Source organism: Gopherus evgoodei, chromosome 3, assembly GCF_007399415.2.
Source record: "Gopherus evgoodei ecotype Sinaloan lineage chromosome 3, rGopEvg1_v1.p, whole genome shotgun sequence".
Lineage (NCBI taxonomy): Eukaryota > Metazoa > Chordata > Testudines > Testudinidae > Gopherus > Gopherus evgoodei.
The window spans coordinates 85,574,228-85,590,950 of NC_044324.1; the positions used below are offsets into that span (position 1 = coordinate 85,574,228).

General features: G+C 43.2%; 1 protein-coding gene across 2 annotated transcripts; it reads left to right on the top strand.

Annotated features, from left to right (window-relative positions):
• Positions 1-1,318: 1,318 nt before the first annotated feature.
• On the top strand, positions 1,319-8,778 carry TSTD3 (thiosulfate sulfurtransferase like domain containing 3). Of its 2 annotated transcripts, none has more exons than XM_030556006.1 (4): positions 1,319-1,464; positions 4,020-4,178; positions 4,376-4,535; positions 8,342-8,778. In XM_030556006.1, exons 1-4 carry the CDS (start codon positions 1,365-1,367, stop codon positions 8,406-8,408), a joined length of 486 nt encoding a protein of 161 aa, XP_030411866.1. In that variant the 5' UTR covers positions 1,319-1,364; the 3' UTR covers positions 8,409-8,778. The 2 variants fall into 2 exon arrangements, with proteins under 2 accessions (XP_030411866.1, XP_030411867.1); XM_030556007.1 differs by lacking the exon at positions 1,319-1,464 and adding an exon at positions 1,488-1,573.
• Positions 8,779-16,723: the final 7,945 nt, after the last annotated feature.

The following is a 16,723-nucleotide window of genomic DNA, read 5'->3' on the forward strand; positions in this document are numbered from 1 at the left end:
ACATTTTCCTTGAGAAAACTGATGTACTTCTGAATTAGCATACAGGCATCCAGATAAAATGATAATGAGATTTTTAGAAATACTGTTATGTTATTATTTTGGTACATGTATTTATAAGGCCTGTAGTCAAGGGGAAGGCTTGCATTTTTGTGTGGACATTTAAAGTTGAATTTTGACCCTGTGAGGATTACACACAAACTGATTGTGAGCAGCTTCCCAAAAAGTGTAAAAAATAATAAGGCAGGTGGAAAAATATTATTTTAAAAAGCTTCACTATTTTAAGCCAATTTCATGAATGGGGGCAGGGGGAGGGTCTGACTAGGGTGACTAGATGTCCCGATTTTATAGGGACAGTCCTGATATTTGGGGCTTTTTCTTATATAGATGTCTGTTACCCTCCACCCCCATCCTGATTTTTCATGCTTGCTGTCTGGTCACTCTAGGTCTGACTCATGGCTTTTGAACCTTTTGAGATCCCTTGGGTCAATGCATTGATCACTGTAGGGTCGAGGGCCTAGTTTTTTGACTCCTAGTCCCTACTTGCACCTCTAAACTATGCTACCTCCTTTTTCAGGCTGAAGGTTGGAAAACAGTTTATTATATGACATGACTGGTTTGCACCAGTGACAGGTCTTGCATGTGGAAATGTACAGCCACCATATGCCACTAGGCTGGCTGCTAGAGTCTTTTCAGAAGCATTATGAAATACTCATCTTTTCAGTAACCCGCATTATCTTATATATGTATAGAAAGCCACTTTTTAAGATCATACACTCGATTGCTTGCCAGAAAAACCACCCCTGATCAATGTCTAATGTGAGTTTCTCAACCTGTACACCAAACCCTTTTCTTTTCTTTTTTTGAAGAGACATGGTTGTAAGATTGCTAGATGGGAGCTATGCCCATAATGCTAGGGGCTGAATCACCAGCCTGTAGCCTCAGCTGGTAGCACTACCCTGCCATGTGGGAGTCCCAAGTTTGGAGCAATCTTTGCTCCCCGGGCTAGCTGAAGGGTAAACACAAAAGCTTGCACTTGTTAGCTTAAGTCTGTTAAATTCCACATTAATTTTCAAACGTTGGGACTCCACAACAAAGATTTTTTTCCTAAGTACAAAAATCAAATACTTCCGCGAGCCTCCACTTGTCCATTTCACGGGACACCCCGGCTACGAGCTCTCACCTTTCAGGCTCCACCACCCCGCCTCACGCCCTGAATGGGAGGCAGCCTAGCCCGGCTGTCACGCGCGCACGCCCTTGAAAAGGCCGGGCAAGAGCGAGCCCCGCCTGCCGTGCGCTGCCTAGCGGGGCGGCCCCGAGGTCAAGCAGAGACGCACGCAGCCGCCGCCGCTGCTTGGGGTCCGGTCATGTGGGGCTGCCGCGGGCTGAGCTGCGCAGCCCGGGTTCTGCTTGGTGTCCCGCGGGCGGCCGGGGGCTGGACCAGCGGCCGCCGCCCGCTGCAGCCCGGTGAGTGGCGCCGTGCAGCCGGCTGTCCCGCTGGGAAGCGAGCCGGGCTTGGGTCGGAGAATGTGCCTAGCCCTGTTTGGAGGCGCGCCGGCAGGAGGCCGAGGCCATGGTGTGCGGCAGGGGAAGCTCTATACTTAGCGCGCAAGGCTTGGCGCACTGCTGCGCGTGAAAGTGGCAGTGCTGGGGGGCTTGCGTCTGGAAGCTGCGGTGTGATATTAAAAAACAAAAAAAAATGACATGGCTGGGACTGAGCAGGCTCATGCGAAGTGAGGCTACTCCGTAGCATCTGCTGAAGCTGCTGCCCTGCCCCTTACTCTGGTCTGGTATTACAAGTTCATAGATTTTGTTTGCACTGCAGTTGTAGTCCTAGGTCCCAGGATATTAGCGAGCCATGGTAGGTGCGGTGATACCGTGGAAGTTATGCACTGACTGATCAACCAGGCACCTCATTTGGAACCGAAAGTATGTGATCAGGCTGCAACAGAGACACAAAAGGCAAATGCAGTACTATGTTAAATGTAAACTACTTAAAATTTCACAGATTATCAGGGTTGAAAGGATCCTCAGGAGATCATCTAGTCCAACCCCCTGCTCAAAGCAGGATCAATCCCCAAATGGCCCCCTCAAGGATTGAACTCACAATCCTGGGTTTAGCAGGCTAATGCTCAAACCACTGAGCTATCCCTCCCCAAGTTTATTTTTATTAGGTAAGGAAGCTGCTTCTGTCCTTGTTTCATTTAAATTAAGATGGTTTAAAAGCAGCATTTTTCTTCTGCATAAAATTCTAAAGCTGTACTAACTCAAGGTTCAGTTGTAAACTTTTGAAAGAACAACCATAATGTTTGCTCAGAATTATGGACATTCCCTTATCTGTAATCACTAAGGAAGGTCTGAGAAATGTGTGTATATCTGTATAATCAGATACACAAGGCCTGAAGACTCTAGGACAGAGGTAGTGAATAGGCAGACCATGAGCCAAATCTAGACCAGCAGATGATTTTGAGTGGACTCTGAAATGTTTTTATTTAACATTATTATTAATTATTTTATTTATTATTAGCATCATTATTGTTGGGTGTGTGTGTTTTTGTTTTTTCCTCTCTCTTTCTGGAGTCTGGACCTTGACTATACCAGGTTCAAGAAACTTGGACCTTGACCAAAAAAAATTGACTACCCTGGCTCTAGGATGACTGTAAAGGTAGACAAGTGGTATCTGGAAAGTCAAGAGAATTTTAGCAATTAAAAAGGAAAGTGACTCTTAATCACTGTTAAATTTTATGTGAATACCTCTCTAATTTAAAATGACTATTGCCCAGATTTTTAAAGGTGTTTAGGTGTTGCTGAACTCAGTCCAATTGAGTGTCAATGGGATTTTGGCTCCTAAGTGATTAGCCTGCTTTTGAAATGACAGGCTCTTAAATCAGTTAGGTGTTGGACTGCTGAGCACAGCAATGCCAAAATACTTAGACTCAGATTTTTAAGGTATCAGTCCTTTATCCAAAGTGTTAATTTCAGAAAATTTGTTCCTTCAGTTATTAACGCTCCCAGTCAATATGCATCATACCTTCAAGATGTCTTCCAGCAAAAACAAACACACACAACCAAAATAAGTGTCTTTTCAGGCCTTTTTCTTATCAAATTGCTTTTTAAAAAAGATTTGTTTTTATTAACCTGATGGTAGCAATAAAAATAACTATGTAAGCGGAATGGGTCTATGACCAGCCAGTAGGAAACCAAGGATTTAAAATACATTGTAAATAAAAATCCATTTTATAGTGCTGAAAAGTGTATTTTACCCTTTCCTGCTAGGACTTTTATTAAAGTGCAAATGAACCTGAGGGACAAGCACAATCCTTAACATAAATATTAGCAGAAAATACAGCCTACATTTTTGTGATTAAGGCCTGCACCTATGTTGAGAATTAAGAGGGAAACCTACTATCAAGTTGCAAAAAGAAACAATTTCATCGTCAGTATTGATCAAAGATAGGAAGCAAATCCCACTTCTTTGAGCCATCTCACAATACCTTTTAAAATCCACTTTAGAACCTCATAGAGCAGTGGTCCCCAAGCTTTTCGTCTGGCAGGCACCAGATGAAGGACTGTGGCGGCAGTGGAGCACCCGCCGAAATGCTGCCGAATTTCTGCGGCAATGCCTCTCGCTGACATCACTTGGCGACAAGCGGCGTCATCGAGGTGTCGCCGCCGGCCAGGATGTGGGCGCATTTAGATGCGGGCACTGCGTTGGGGACCCCTGTCATAGAGAATAAACAGACCACTCCTTCCTGACTCTTGGGAAAAGAGAGAAATGTGTATATACTTTATTTCTAATTTTGGGAGGCACTAGGATAACCATGGTGAAAGATAGTGGAATAACTCTGGCTCACCTTCACGTCTGTAAATTTGCCATTTAGTGAATTTTCAGTGGGAAATTCCCTCAGATTGGAGCATCTTAATTTTTTAGCATGATTACTGGTAACCACCTTTTCCAAGATTGCTTTTTTCCCCCCCGACCTCTGCTTCTTGTGGGATAACAGTCCTTTTTCTTTTCTTAGTAAATGTGATCTTTCGAAATCTTGACACTGCTGTTGATTGTAGTCTTTCGTATAAAGAACTCAAAGGCTTGCTAAAATCCCAAACAACTCTTATTGATGTTCGAGAGAAGTGGGAAATTGGACAGTTTGGAAAAATTCCTGGATCCGTCAACATACCATGTAAGTTATATGTATCACTGCATAGCAACAAGATCAGAAACCTTTAAGCCTAAACTTGCAAGCAAACTCTGGTGACTTGACAAAAACAAGTTGCAATACATATGGCAACCTCTTCTGGGAAACTAACTAGTGTAAATCTTCACCAACAAAACTCCTTCATTAATTACACATAAGAGGCTTTGCATCTATTCTTGCAGTGGGTGAGGTTGTGGAAGCTCTGCAGATGAACCCAAAAGACTTTAAAGAACGGTACAATCAAGATATGCCTGCTAAATCTGACCATCTAGTCTTTTCCTGCATGGCAGGAGTGCGAAGCAAGAAGGCATTGGATATTGCTATGTCTTTGGGCTTCAGCAGGTAAGCAATTGAGGTGCTGGCTGGGTAAGCTCTCGTATGGAGAACAGGATGAATGGGAAAAGTCACTTTCTGAAAAGTAGACTCCTTCCCTGGTGGGCTCAGATTAGAGAGGCTGCAAAGACAGATCCCCCATTATTATTGACTGGATACATATCCCCTCAGGAAGGAATGCAAATAAAACTTCTAGAACCCATAAATGATGGCTTTTTGGAGCAACTTGTCCTGGCACCCACAAGGGAAGAGACAATTTTTTTTTTTTTTTTTTTTTTTTTATTTCAGGGGTGGGCAAACGTTTTGGCCCAAGAGCCACATCGGGGTTGCACAACTGTATGGAGGGCGACGGTTGTGCCTCCCCAAACAGCCTGGCCTCTGCCCCCTATCTGTCCCGTCCCACTTCCTGGCCCCTGACTGCCCCCCTCAGAACTCCCCCCCACTCCTTGTCCCCTGACCACTCCCTCCTGGGACCCCTGCCCCCTCTCCACACCCCTACCCCAATAGCCCCCCTGGAACTCCCATCCCCTATCCAAGGGCCCTCTGCTCCTTGTCCCCTGACCACCCCCTCCTAGGACCCTGTCCCTAACTCTCCCCTGGGATTGCACCCCCTTAGCCAACCCTCCCTTTCCCCGACTGCCCTCCTGACCCCTAGCCACATCCGTGCCCCCGACAGGCCCCCTCGGGACTCCCACTCCCAACTATCCTTGTTCCTCATCACCTGACTGTCTTCCAGGACCCTTCACTCCCTTACCAACAGCAGGAGCTTGCAGCCATGACACCCAGCCAGAGCCAGCTGCACTCCCCACGCTACCCAGCAGGAGTGGCGGGCAAGAGCGTGCCGCTGTGGGGGAGGGGAAACAGCAGGGGAGGGCCTGGGCACTACACTCCCCAGCTGGGCAGAACGGTCCTGTGGGCCGTAGTTTCCCTACATCTGTTTTATTTAGTCCTAAGTGGAGCACAGGCTCTGGTCCAGGAGGGAAATATAGCTGAACCATTTGGTAATAGCGAGCATAAGTTTAATTACATTAACATCCTTGTAGGAGGGCAAATACCAAAGAAATGCTACTGGGGTAGGTTTAACTTCAAAAGGGGGAATTACACAAAAATGAGGAATCTAGTTAAACAGAAGTTACAAGGAACAGTCACAAGGGTGAAATTTAAAAACACCATAATATAGGTGCAAACTAAATGTATACCCCAAATCAAAAACAAACAGTAAAGGAACAAACATAAGCTAAACAGCAGTGTAAAAGGAAATTACAGGCAAAAAGTCATCTTCTGAAAATTGGAAGTCAGAGCCTAGTGAGGAAAATAGAAAGGAGCATAAACTCCGGCACATCAAGTGTAAAAGTATAATTAGACAGGCCAAGAAGAAAACTGGATGATCAACTTGCAAAAGACACAAAAACTAACACTAAGAAAAATTAAGTACATCAGAAGAAGGATGTGCCAAAGGATGATCAAGGTGCTAAAGGATCATCCAAGGCAGACCGCTGTTGCAGAGAAGCTAAATTAATTCTTGTCATCAATTTTCACTGCAGAGAATGTAATGTGATGCAGCCCCATATGCAAGGTGTCCCCTACTCCTCCAACTGCCAGAAGAATTTGGCAGTAGCCACTGTTAGAGACCAGATATTGGGCTAGATGGACCATAGGTCTGGCCTAGTCTGGCCATTATCTTAAGGGTACAGGTGAAAACAAATACAACTTAGGTACTAGTTATTTTCATTTTTTTTTTGTCTTAAAGATGGGCTATATGAAAATGGTACTTTGCAGATATGCTCCCAGAATCTATTCAGAGACATCTCTGGTCAATCAGTAACAAGACTTTTTTTCCCCCCACTGCTGTCAGCTCTGCAAAACCAGAACAGCTCTGGGAGACTGAACTGAATTCTCTTGTTGCATATCAACAAAACTGTTGGCTCACTTGGCAATTGCAGTGCCATCTGTGCAATGCTATTGTCTTCAAATAAAGCCCTCAATTATATAATCCTTTGCTAGATTGCTCAGGTATATGGTAATTAAGGGCATAACATGATTGCACAGGTGTAAGATGAAAGCAGCACTTAACTGCAGAATTCTTATTACTCAGGTTCCTCTTATCTAGCCATCAATCTGACTTTCAGGCCGCAGGCTGAGTTTGGACTGTTGGCAGTCTTTGTTCTTGTAAACTGAGCAAATATTGAAGTGGAAATAGTTCAAACCAAAATGGAATCTCTCAATTCCAATCTTGTACTCTACTCTTCTGAGAAGAACCAGACTAAACCATCTATGACCCCACATTTGTTGTGTGTGTGGTTTTTTTTTTTCACCCCTCCCCCCTGCGTGGAGTTTCAACATTTGTTTTCATATTGCTTCATAGAGAAGGCTATTGTGTTATTTCCTCTTTTAAATTTGGTTACTTTGTAGATTGGAAAAACCTCCTTAATTAATGTCAGCACACAGTTTTTTAAACTGTCATTCTGGCCCTAAATGCTCCACTACCCACCTACCTGCCTCTTTATGGTATTTTCTAGATCAGTGGTTCTCAAAGCCGGTCCGCCACTTGTTCAGGGTAAGCCCCTGGCGGGCTGGGCCGGTTTTGTTTACCTGCCGCGTCTGCAGGTTCGGCTGCTCGCGGCTCTCACTGGCCGCGGTTTGCTGCTTCAGGCCAATAGAAACTGTGGGAAGGGCGGCCAGCACATCCCTCAGCCCGCGCGCTTCCTGCAGCCCCCATTGACCTGGAGCGGCGAACCACAGCCAGTGGGATCTGTGATTGGCCAAACCTGTGGATGCGGCAGGTAAACAAACCGGCCCCGGGCTGCCAGGGGCTTTCCCTGAACAACCAGCGGACCAGCTTTGAGAACCACTGTTCTAGATACTATAGCATCTGGGAAGGTGTCGGGTATCAGTCAGATATTGAACCTTCTCTCCCTCACCTACATCAATACAGAGAATCTCAACAGTCTGAAATTCATATTGCAAACATAACAGGTTTTTCATTAGTTAACTTATCTAACAGCTATGCACAGAAAATGTGAGTGGTGGATTTAAAACAAATTCCAACTCTCTTAAACTAGTGCAAACGTGAGGCCAAAATGGTCTTCACTGTAGTGGTTTGAAATGTTTCCACTCTATTACCAATACATTCAAGATGTTTATACACATCTCCTTAGAGAATGTATAGCTCAGATATGAATCTAGGATAGCTCAGTGGTTTGAGCATTGGCCCCCTAAACCTAGGGTTGTCAGCTCAATCCTTGAGGGGGGCCATTTAGGGATCTGGGGCACAAATCTGGGGATTAGCCTCACTTTGAGCAGCGGGTTGGCCTAGATGACCTCCTGAGAGCCCTTCCAACCCTGGTATTCTATGAATCTGGTTTCTGAAAGTGAGGTTTGAACAGATGAAATATTAAGTACTAAATTGATACCACTTAAATCTCCCAAAGTAAAGTGAATGTACTATTGTTTCACAGCTACTTGTTCAAACTTCATTTAAACATGGCCATTGCTTTCATTTTTTTTCCCCTCTGAATGCAATATGCATTGACAGATGCCACCACTTGCTTGATATTTAATCAGTTATTCCTTTTCTCTAATTGAAATAAGATCACTAAGTGAAAGTAGGCCATAAAGACTACTGCCAAATACTTGCATTTTGCTCTGTGAAACCAGGAGCAATTACATTGTTTGCAATAGTGAACACTGCCACTATTATGCAATGTCTCAAACTAATCTTTTTAATATAAAAGCAACTAGGCTTTAATCTTTTTTTCACAAGATTACCAGCAGTAGTATATCCATAACACTGACAATCTTCTGTATACTTTCAGAGTTCAGCACTATGCTGGTGGCTTGGAGGAGTGGGCAAAATATGAATCGCCAGAGAAAACACAATGAAGATAAATTTTGGAATATAAGCCTTGTTATATAGTACTAGCCTTGTGTAAATTTCAGGACACTATCTTGTATGAAATAAGATTGAGAATGTAGTCTGAAGGAGAATGATTGTTTATATGTGTAAAGTTAATACACTGTTAAATATACTGGTTATCTTGAATTTAAATTGATTGAGAGTCGAAGATTACATGAGTAGACTGTTCATTCTCCTTTGGTCATATGTTAAAATTACTGTGGAATTACTCCATGAAGAAAACTTAACGTAAAGCTAAGGACTTCAATGTAAAAACTGAACATGCTGTACTAATATATATACATCACAGTAATGTGTATAACAGGGGATCATGATTAAACTTACAGTGATGAGTAAGACTTTATACAAGTCATTTTGTTATATATTCCTCTTGGCACAGTTATCTAGAAACATGTCAGATTGCAGTTATGTTAATTGGGTTAGAATGATACTTTGCAGATAAGTACCAATTTATTCTGAGTATAGCAGCTGTTCTTAACCTGTCTGTCTTGTCAGGAGGGTAAAGAGGAAGGGAGGAACAGATCCTGCAAACACAAGAGGTGACACTCTCAAATTTGACTGAAAAATGTAATGAGTCTGGCTATAGGGAGCTATGCCTGGGTACTTCAAGAAAGGTTAGTAACGTTTGTTTAAAAGCAAATGTAGAGTTTTGGACAGAAAACGACAGACAATACATATACCTCCCTTATGAGCCTAATGTGAAATAAGAATTTAGGCACAGATGTGATGTGATTGATTTTTAGGTTAGGATTCTTCAGAGCCCAAGGGAGTTAGACACTGACTAGGTCTACAGTGAGAACTACAAATCAGTTAGCAACCCTGCTCAAATAAAGTACACTTGCTATTGTATTACAGTAGAATCCCCATTTTATAAACTAATTTGGCATTGAGTTCATAAAATTGAACATTATAAAGTTATAGTACGATGCATTGCATCATTTTCTTGTCCTTCATACTACTGCAAAGTGACTTCCAATGCACTGAAGGAATCAGAATATGAAGAGATGTCTACTTGCTGCTCTCACATTTTTATTGTGTAACACTTTTCCCATCAGGAAAAATAGTTTGTATAAGTTGTGGCTTATAAAACTTAAGTTCTATTGTGCTTAGACTTGCAATTTGTTGCAGATTAGATCACAGGCTACTCTGAACAGCTTTGCCCCATAACTTTCCATCTGCATATGGGAAGAAATGTGGATTTTTCTTTTAGATATGGGTCTTACTGGTTACTTGTGCCTGACTAGACAACTGTAATGCTCTCTAATGGGGCAACAACTATTGAGCAGTGGGTTCAGTATGGGGTATAAACCTGTTCGTTGTATATTGCTAAATGAGGGAGGGGAGAACTACCAGGACAGATTCTTGCCAAATAGGAATAGGGGGGGTGTCATAACCTAGTCCAGATTTGGACCTTAGCGTCCAAAATATAGGGGTTAACATGAAAACCTCCAAGCTTAGTTACCAGCTTGGACCTGGTAAAGCTGCCACCACCCAAAAAATTAGTGTTTTGGGGCACTCTGGTCCCCCCAAACCTTCCCTGGGGACCCCAAGACCCAAATCCCTTGAGTCTCACAACAAAGGGAAATAAACCTTTTCCCTTTCCCCCCTCCAGGTGTTCCTGGAGAGATACACAGAAACAAGCTCTGTGAATCTAAACAGAGGGATTCCACCCTCCCCGTTTCCAGCCTTGGAAAACAGAAGTACCGAGAGCTAATCTCTCTTCCCCCCTCACCCAGAGGGAATGCAAAGTCAGGCTAGTAAATCTAACACACACAGATTTCCCCCTGACTTCTTCCTTCCACCAATTCCCTGGTGAGCACAGACTCAATTCCCTGGAGTTCCCCACTAAAGAAAACTCCAACAGGTCTTAAAAAGAAAGAAAAATACATAAAAAATGGTCTCTCTGTATTAAGGTGACAAATACAGGGTCAATTGCTTAAAAGAAATATGAATAAACAGCCTTATTCAAAAGAATACAATTTAACACATTCCAGCAACTATACCATGTAAATACAAAAAAACCAAACAATAACCCTTATTGTTTTATGATCTCTGTACTCACAACTTGGAAACAGAAGATTAGGACAGGTGAGCAAAGCCCACAGGTAAGTGGGGAACAAGACCTGGGAGATGGGTTGGAAACAAGAGGGAGCACGGGCTATAATGGCAGAGAGGAAGGAGGGTCAGGGCAAAGCTGGGAGGCAAGATCAAACCAGTATCTTAGATGCCTATATACAAATGCAAGAAGTATGGGTAATAAGCAGGAGGAACTGGAAGTGCTAATAAATAAATACAACTATGACATTATTGGCATTACTGAAACTTGGTGGGATAATACACACGACTGGAATGTTGGTGTGGATGGGTATAGTTTGCTCAGGAAGGATAGACAGGGGAAAAAGGGAGGAGGTGTTGCCTTTATATATTAAAAATGTACACACTTGGACTGAGGTGGAGATGGACATAGGAGACAGAAGGGTGGAGAGTCTCTGGGTTAGGCTAAAAGGGGTAAAAAACACAGGTGATGTCGTGCTGGGAGTCTACTACAGGCCACCTAATCAGGTGGAAGAGGTGGATGAGGCTTTTTTCAAACAACTAACAAAATCATCCAAAGCCCAAGATTTGGTGGTGATGGGGGACTTCAACTATCCAGATATATGTTGGGAAAATAACACCGCGGGGCACAGACTATCCAATAAGTTCCTGGACTGCATATCAGACAACTTTTTATTTCAGAAAGTTGAAAAAGCTACTAGGGGGGGAAGCTGTTCTAGACTTGATTTTAACAAATAGGGAGGAACTTGTTGAGAATTTGAAAGTAGATGGAAGCTTGGGTGAAAGTGATCATGAAATCATAGAATTTGCAATTCTAAGGAAGGGTAGAAGGGAGTACAGCAGAATAGAGACAATGGATTTCAGGAAGGCGGATTTTGGTAAGCTCAGAGAGCTGATAGGTAAGGTCCCATGGGAATTAAGACTGAGGGGAAAAACAACTGAGGAAAGTTGGCAGTTTTTCAAAGGGACACTATTAAGGGCCCAAAAGCAAGTTATTCCGATGGTTAGGAAAGATAGAAAATGTGGCAAAAGACCACCTTGGCTTACCCTTGAGATCTTGCGTGACCTTCAAAATAAAAAGGCGTCATATAAAAAATGGAAACTAGGTCAGATCACGAAGGATGAATATAGGCAAATAACACAGGAATGCAGAGGCAAGATTAGAAAAGCAAAGGCACAGAATGAGCTCAAACTAGCTATGGGAATAAAGGGAAACAAGAAGACTTTATCAACACATTAGAAGCAAGAGGAAGACTAAGGACAGGGTAGGCCCACTGCTCAATGAGGAGGGGGAAACAGTAACGGGAGACTTGGAAATGGCAGAGATGCTTAATGACTTCTTTGTTTCGGTCTTCACTGAGAAGTCTGAAGGAATGTCTAGTATAGTGAATGCTTACGGGAGGAGAGTAGGTTTAGAAGATAAAATAAAAAAAGAGCAAGTAAAAAATCACTTAGAAAAGTTAGATGCCTGCAAGTCACCAGGGCCTGATGAAATGCATCCTAGAATACTCAAGGAGTTAATAGAAGAGGTATCTGAGCCTCTAGCTATTATCTTTGGGAAATCCTGGGAGATGGGGGAGATTCCAGAAGACTGGAAGGGGGCAAATATAGTGCCCATCTATAAAAAGGGAAATAAAAACAACCCAGGAAACTACAGACCAGTTAGTTTAACTTCTGTGCCAGGGAAGATAATGGAGCAGGTAATCAAAGAAATCATCTGCAAACACTTGGAAGGTGGTAAGGTGATAGGGAATAGCCAGCATGGATTTGTAAAGAACAAATCGTGTCAAACTAATCTGATAGCGTTCTTTGATAGGATAACGAGCCTTGTGGATAAGGGAGAAGCGGGAGATGTGATATACCTAGACTTTAGTAAGGCATTTGATACGGTCTCACATGATATTCTTATAGATAAACTAGGAAAGTACAATTTAGATGGGGCTACTATAAGGTGGGTGCATAACTGGCTGGATAACCGTACTCAGAGAGTAGTTGTTAATGGCTCCCAATCCTGCTGGAAAGGTATAACAAGTGGGGTTCCGCAGGGGTCTGTTTTGGGACCGGTTCTGTTCAATATCTTCATCAACGATTTAGATGTTGGCATAGAAAGTACGCTTATTAAGTCTGCGGACGATACCAAACTGGGAGGGATTGCTTTGGAGGACAGGGTCAAAATTCAAAATGATCTGGACAAATTGGAGAAATGGTCTGAGGTAAACAGGATGAAGTTCAATAAAGATAAATGCAAAGTGCTCCACCTAGGAAGGAACATTCAGTTTCACACATACAGAATGGGAAGAGACTGTCTAGGAAGGAGTATGGCAGAAAGAGATCTAGGGGTCATAGTGGACCACAAGCTTAATATGAGTGAACAGTGTGATACTGTTGCAAAAAAAGCAAACATGATTCTGGGATGCATTAACAGGTGTGTTGTAAACAAGACACGAGAAGTCATTCTTCCGCTTTACTCTGCGCTGGTTAGGCCTCAACTGGAGTATTGTGTCCAGTTCTGGGCACCGGATTTCAAGAAAGATGTGGAGAAATTGGAGAGGGTCCAGAGAAGAGCAACAAGAATGATTAAAGGTCTAGAGAACATGACCTATGAAGGAAGGCTGAAGGAATTGGGTTTGTTTAGTTTGGAAAAGAGAAGACTGAGAGGGGACATGATAGCAGTTTTCAGGTATCTAAAAGGGTGTCATCAGGAGGAGGGAGAAAACTTATTCACCTTAGCCTCCAATGATAGAACAAGAAGCAATGGGCTTAAACTGCAGCAAGGGAGATTTAGGTTGGACATTAAGAAAAAGTTCCTAACTGTCAGGTTGGTTAAACACTGGAATAGATTGCCTAGGGAAGTTGTGGAATCTCCATCTCTGGAGATATTTAAGAGTAGGTTAGATAAATGTCTATTAGGGGTGGTCTAGACAGTATTTGGTCCTGCCATGAGGGCAGGGGACTGGACTCTATGATCTCTCAAGGTCCCTTCCAGTCCTTGAGTCTATGAGAAAGCAGGAAACAGAAATCCTCTCATAGCCGAGAGAGAGACAGGCAGAAACCCAAAGAACCAAGGACTCAGACACAAACTTCCCTCCACCCAGATTTGAAAAGTCTTGTTTCCTGATTGGTCCTCTGGTCCGGTGTTTCAGGTTTCTTCGTTCCAGGTGTAAGAGACATTAACCCTTAGCTAACTGTTTATGACAGGGGGTTACTGTGTAGGGAAATGTTGTGAACCATTGATTAAGTCCATTTGCAAGTTATTGGAACATGATTTAGCAGTGCTTCATATGATAAGTGAATTGCACATGTCCTCTAATCTGCACAAATAGCTTCCCTGTGGGGTTGGAGTTTTGACTTAGCCCTGGTCTACACTGGGAGGGGTGGGGGGAAATCAATCTGTTATGCAACTTCAGCTACGTAAATAACATAGCTGAAGTCGATGTACTTAGATCGACTCACTGTGGTGTCTTCCCTGTGGTGAGTCAACTCTGCTTGCGCCTTTCATGGCGCTGAAGTACAGGAGTCTATGAGAATGCGCTCAGGAGTCGACGTATTGCGTCTAGAGTAGACGCAATAAATTGATCTCTGCTGGATTGATCGCTACCCGCCAATCTGGTAGGTAGTGAAGACATACCCTTAGCCAAGTAGTATGCCAAATAAGGCTGACAGACCACCTCTTTATATGCAACCCCAAAAGGTGGGATTTACAGAAGCACTAAGCGAGCTATCCCCTCCTCTTAAAGGAAGAGGGTGCTTTGGAAGGGCACTTTCCAACAATAGAACTCTACCTCTCCACCCAAGTTGTTTTGACAGAATCTTTATTTGTTGGTGAAAAGGGTACACTTAAAGGTTCTCTCTCTTGCAGGCTTTTATTAAGGGTGTTAACACAGATTTGCCTTAGAGGGACAGTTGGGGTGTTTTGTGTGTATCTTAGGCCATGTCTACATCTAAAATTTTGCAGCGCTGGTTGTTACAGCTGTATTAGTACAGCTGTATAGGGCCAGCGCTGCAGAGTGGCCACACTTACAGCAACCAGCGCTGCAAGTGGTGTTAGATGTGGCCACACTGCAGCGCTGTTGGGCGGCTTCAAGGGGGGTTCCGGGAACGCGAGAGCAAACCGGGAAAGGAGACCAGCTTTGCCGCGGTTTGCTCTCGCGTTCCCGGAGCCACCCAGCAAACCGCAGGGAAGGAGACCTGCTTGCTCGGGGTTCCGGGAACTAGAGAGCAAACCGGGAAAGGAGACCAGCTTCGCCGCGGTTTGCTCTCGCGTTCCCGGAGCCACCCAGCAAACCGCAGGGAAGGAGACCTGCTTGCTCGGGGCTCCGGGAACTAGAGAGCAAACCGGGAAAGGAGACCCGCTTCGCCGCGGTTTGCTCTCGCGTTCCCGGAGCCACCCTGCAAACCGCAGGGAAGGAGACCTGCTTGCTCGGGGCTCCAGGAACTGGAGAGCAAACCGGGAAAGGAGACCCGCTTCGCCGCGGTTTGCTCTCGCGTTCCCGGAGCCACCCAGCAAACCGCAGGGAAGGAGACCAGCTTGATTACCAGAGGCTTCCTCCTTCCACGGAGGTCAAGAAAAGCGCTGGTAAGTGTTTACATTGGATTACCAGCGCTGGATCACCAGCGCTGGATCCTCTACACCCGAGACAAAACGGGAGTACGGCCAGCGCTGCAAACAGGGAGTTGCAGCGCTGGTGATGCCCTGCAGATGTGTACACCTTCAAAGTTGCAGCGCTGTAACTCCCTCACCAGCGCTGCAACTTTCTGATGTAGACAAGCCCTTAAATGTTTGTACACATGAGGGGAGACAAGTACTTAAAAAAAAAAAAAAATCTAATTAAAAGGTGTAGACATCCTACTAAAAGGTACCAGAAACCAGCTCATCTATTTGCCTTTAGCAAGGCTTTCAGTTTATGCTGTTTACTTCATGTAGTGTGTGTGTAGACACAGTTCTTTTTGGAGGTCAGTCTACGGTATCTTAACAGTCAGAGCTATTTTAGGTCTATAACCTGTTTCTCCTCCTGCCCCCCCGCCTCCCCTGCATTATCACCTTCAGGTGGGGATTCTCTGGTCACCATTTTCTTGTATCTGCTGCAACAGTGTAATGACATTTTAGCTCTGAGGACTAGCAGAGAAGTGATACTTGTCTAATGCAATCAATGAACTCTTTAGAACTACATTTGAAAAAATACTTTCACCACTATAATCATGAAAACAATTTACATGCAGAAGCAAGAAGTTTTGAAAACAAATGGTTAACTTTCTAGTCTAAAACCTTGTATTAAAACTGTAGATTGCAAAATACTTATTTTGCTAGTATAGCTACTACTGAGGAATACTGCTTCAATAAAGCTTTAGTTCAGGAATAATCAGTGTTAAGAACTACACGCAATCATTGTTAGTTTACATTGATTTATTCCTACTCATTGTATCCATGTTATAAACAATACACTGTTTAAGTTTCAAGGGATAAAACCAACAAGCCAGTTTTCAAGAGTAGAAGGACCAAGTGTCTTTACCAACAAAAGTAATGAAATATAAGGCTAAAATACCTGTTGTCTTACTATAAAGCAGGTTTTAATTTGCATCAGATTTTTATAAAAATAACTAGAATAAGTGCAAGTAGCCTCACTGATTGCATACAAAACCACATTGTGATTGCACTTCATTGAATGAGGAGTCCAGTAGAGGACTACAAAAAATAAGGGGGGGGTTTAAATGGTCAAGTTTTAGAATTAACAAGGTCTATCAGGCCAGGTTTTTCAAGCACTTATTGTCTATATTTTAGACCTGTGTAATGTGTTAGTATGCTTTAGAAAAAAATTAGATTGGATAAAAAAGCTATTGGACTTCAGTTTTTATCATTTGGCTTTTATTTGTGGGCAAATCAGCATTTTCTGTTGAGAATTAAATAGTATAGAAGTTGTTGGGCAAGAGGGACAAAACATTAACATTTTTAGGGCCTAATCGTGCCTTATGTGGGAGGTTCTGCATGACTCAGGAATGTAGGCTACAAACTGTGGTTTGAAGGAAACTCATTTTGTCCAGCAAGTAGGTAACAAAAGAATCCCATTGCAGTAATTCTTAAGAGCTACTCTTAGTCACATTTTAAAACAGCCATGATGAAGCTTGTTCCTTTCAATAAACTTCTACAAAATCTCAAATTCATGACATGAAGGCAGACTAACAGTGTACACCTTTTTGTACCAAAAAAACCCACAATAAAAAAAATCAT

What these genes read in the sequence shown, in the direction of transcription:
- TSTD3 (XM_030556006.1), top strand. Translation starts at nt 1,365, where the DNA reads ATGTGGGGCTGCCGCGGGCTGAGCTGCGCAGCCCGGGTTCTGCTTGGT. An exon ending in TGGATCCGTCAACATACCAT is followed by an intron (nt 4,179 to 4,375) that starts GTAAGTTATATG and finishes CTATTCTTGCAG; the next exon opens with TGGGTGAGGTTGTGGAAGCT. An exon ending in ATGTCTTTGGGCTTCAGCAG is followed by an intron (nt 4,536 to 8,341) that starts GTAAGCAATTGA and finishes GTATACTTTCAG; the next exon opens with AGTTCAGCACTATGCTGGTG.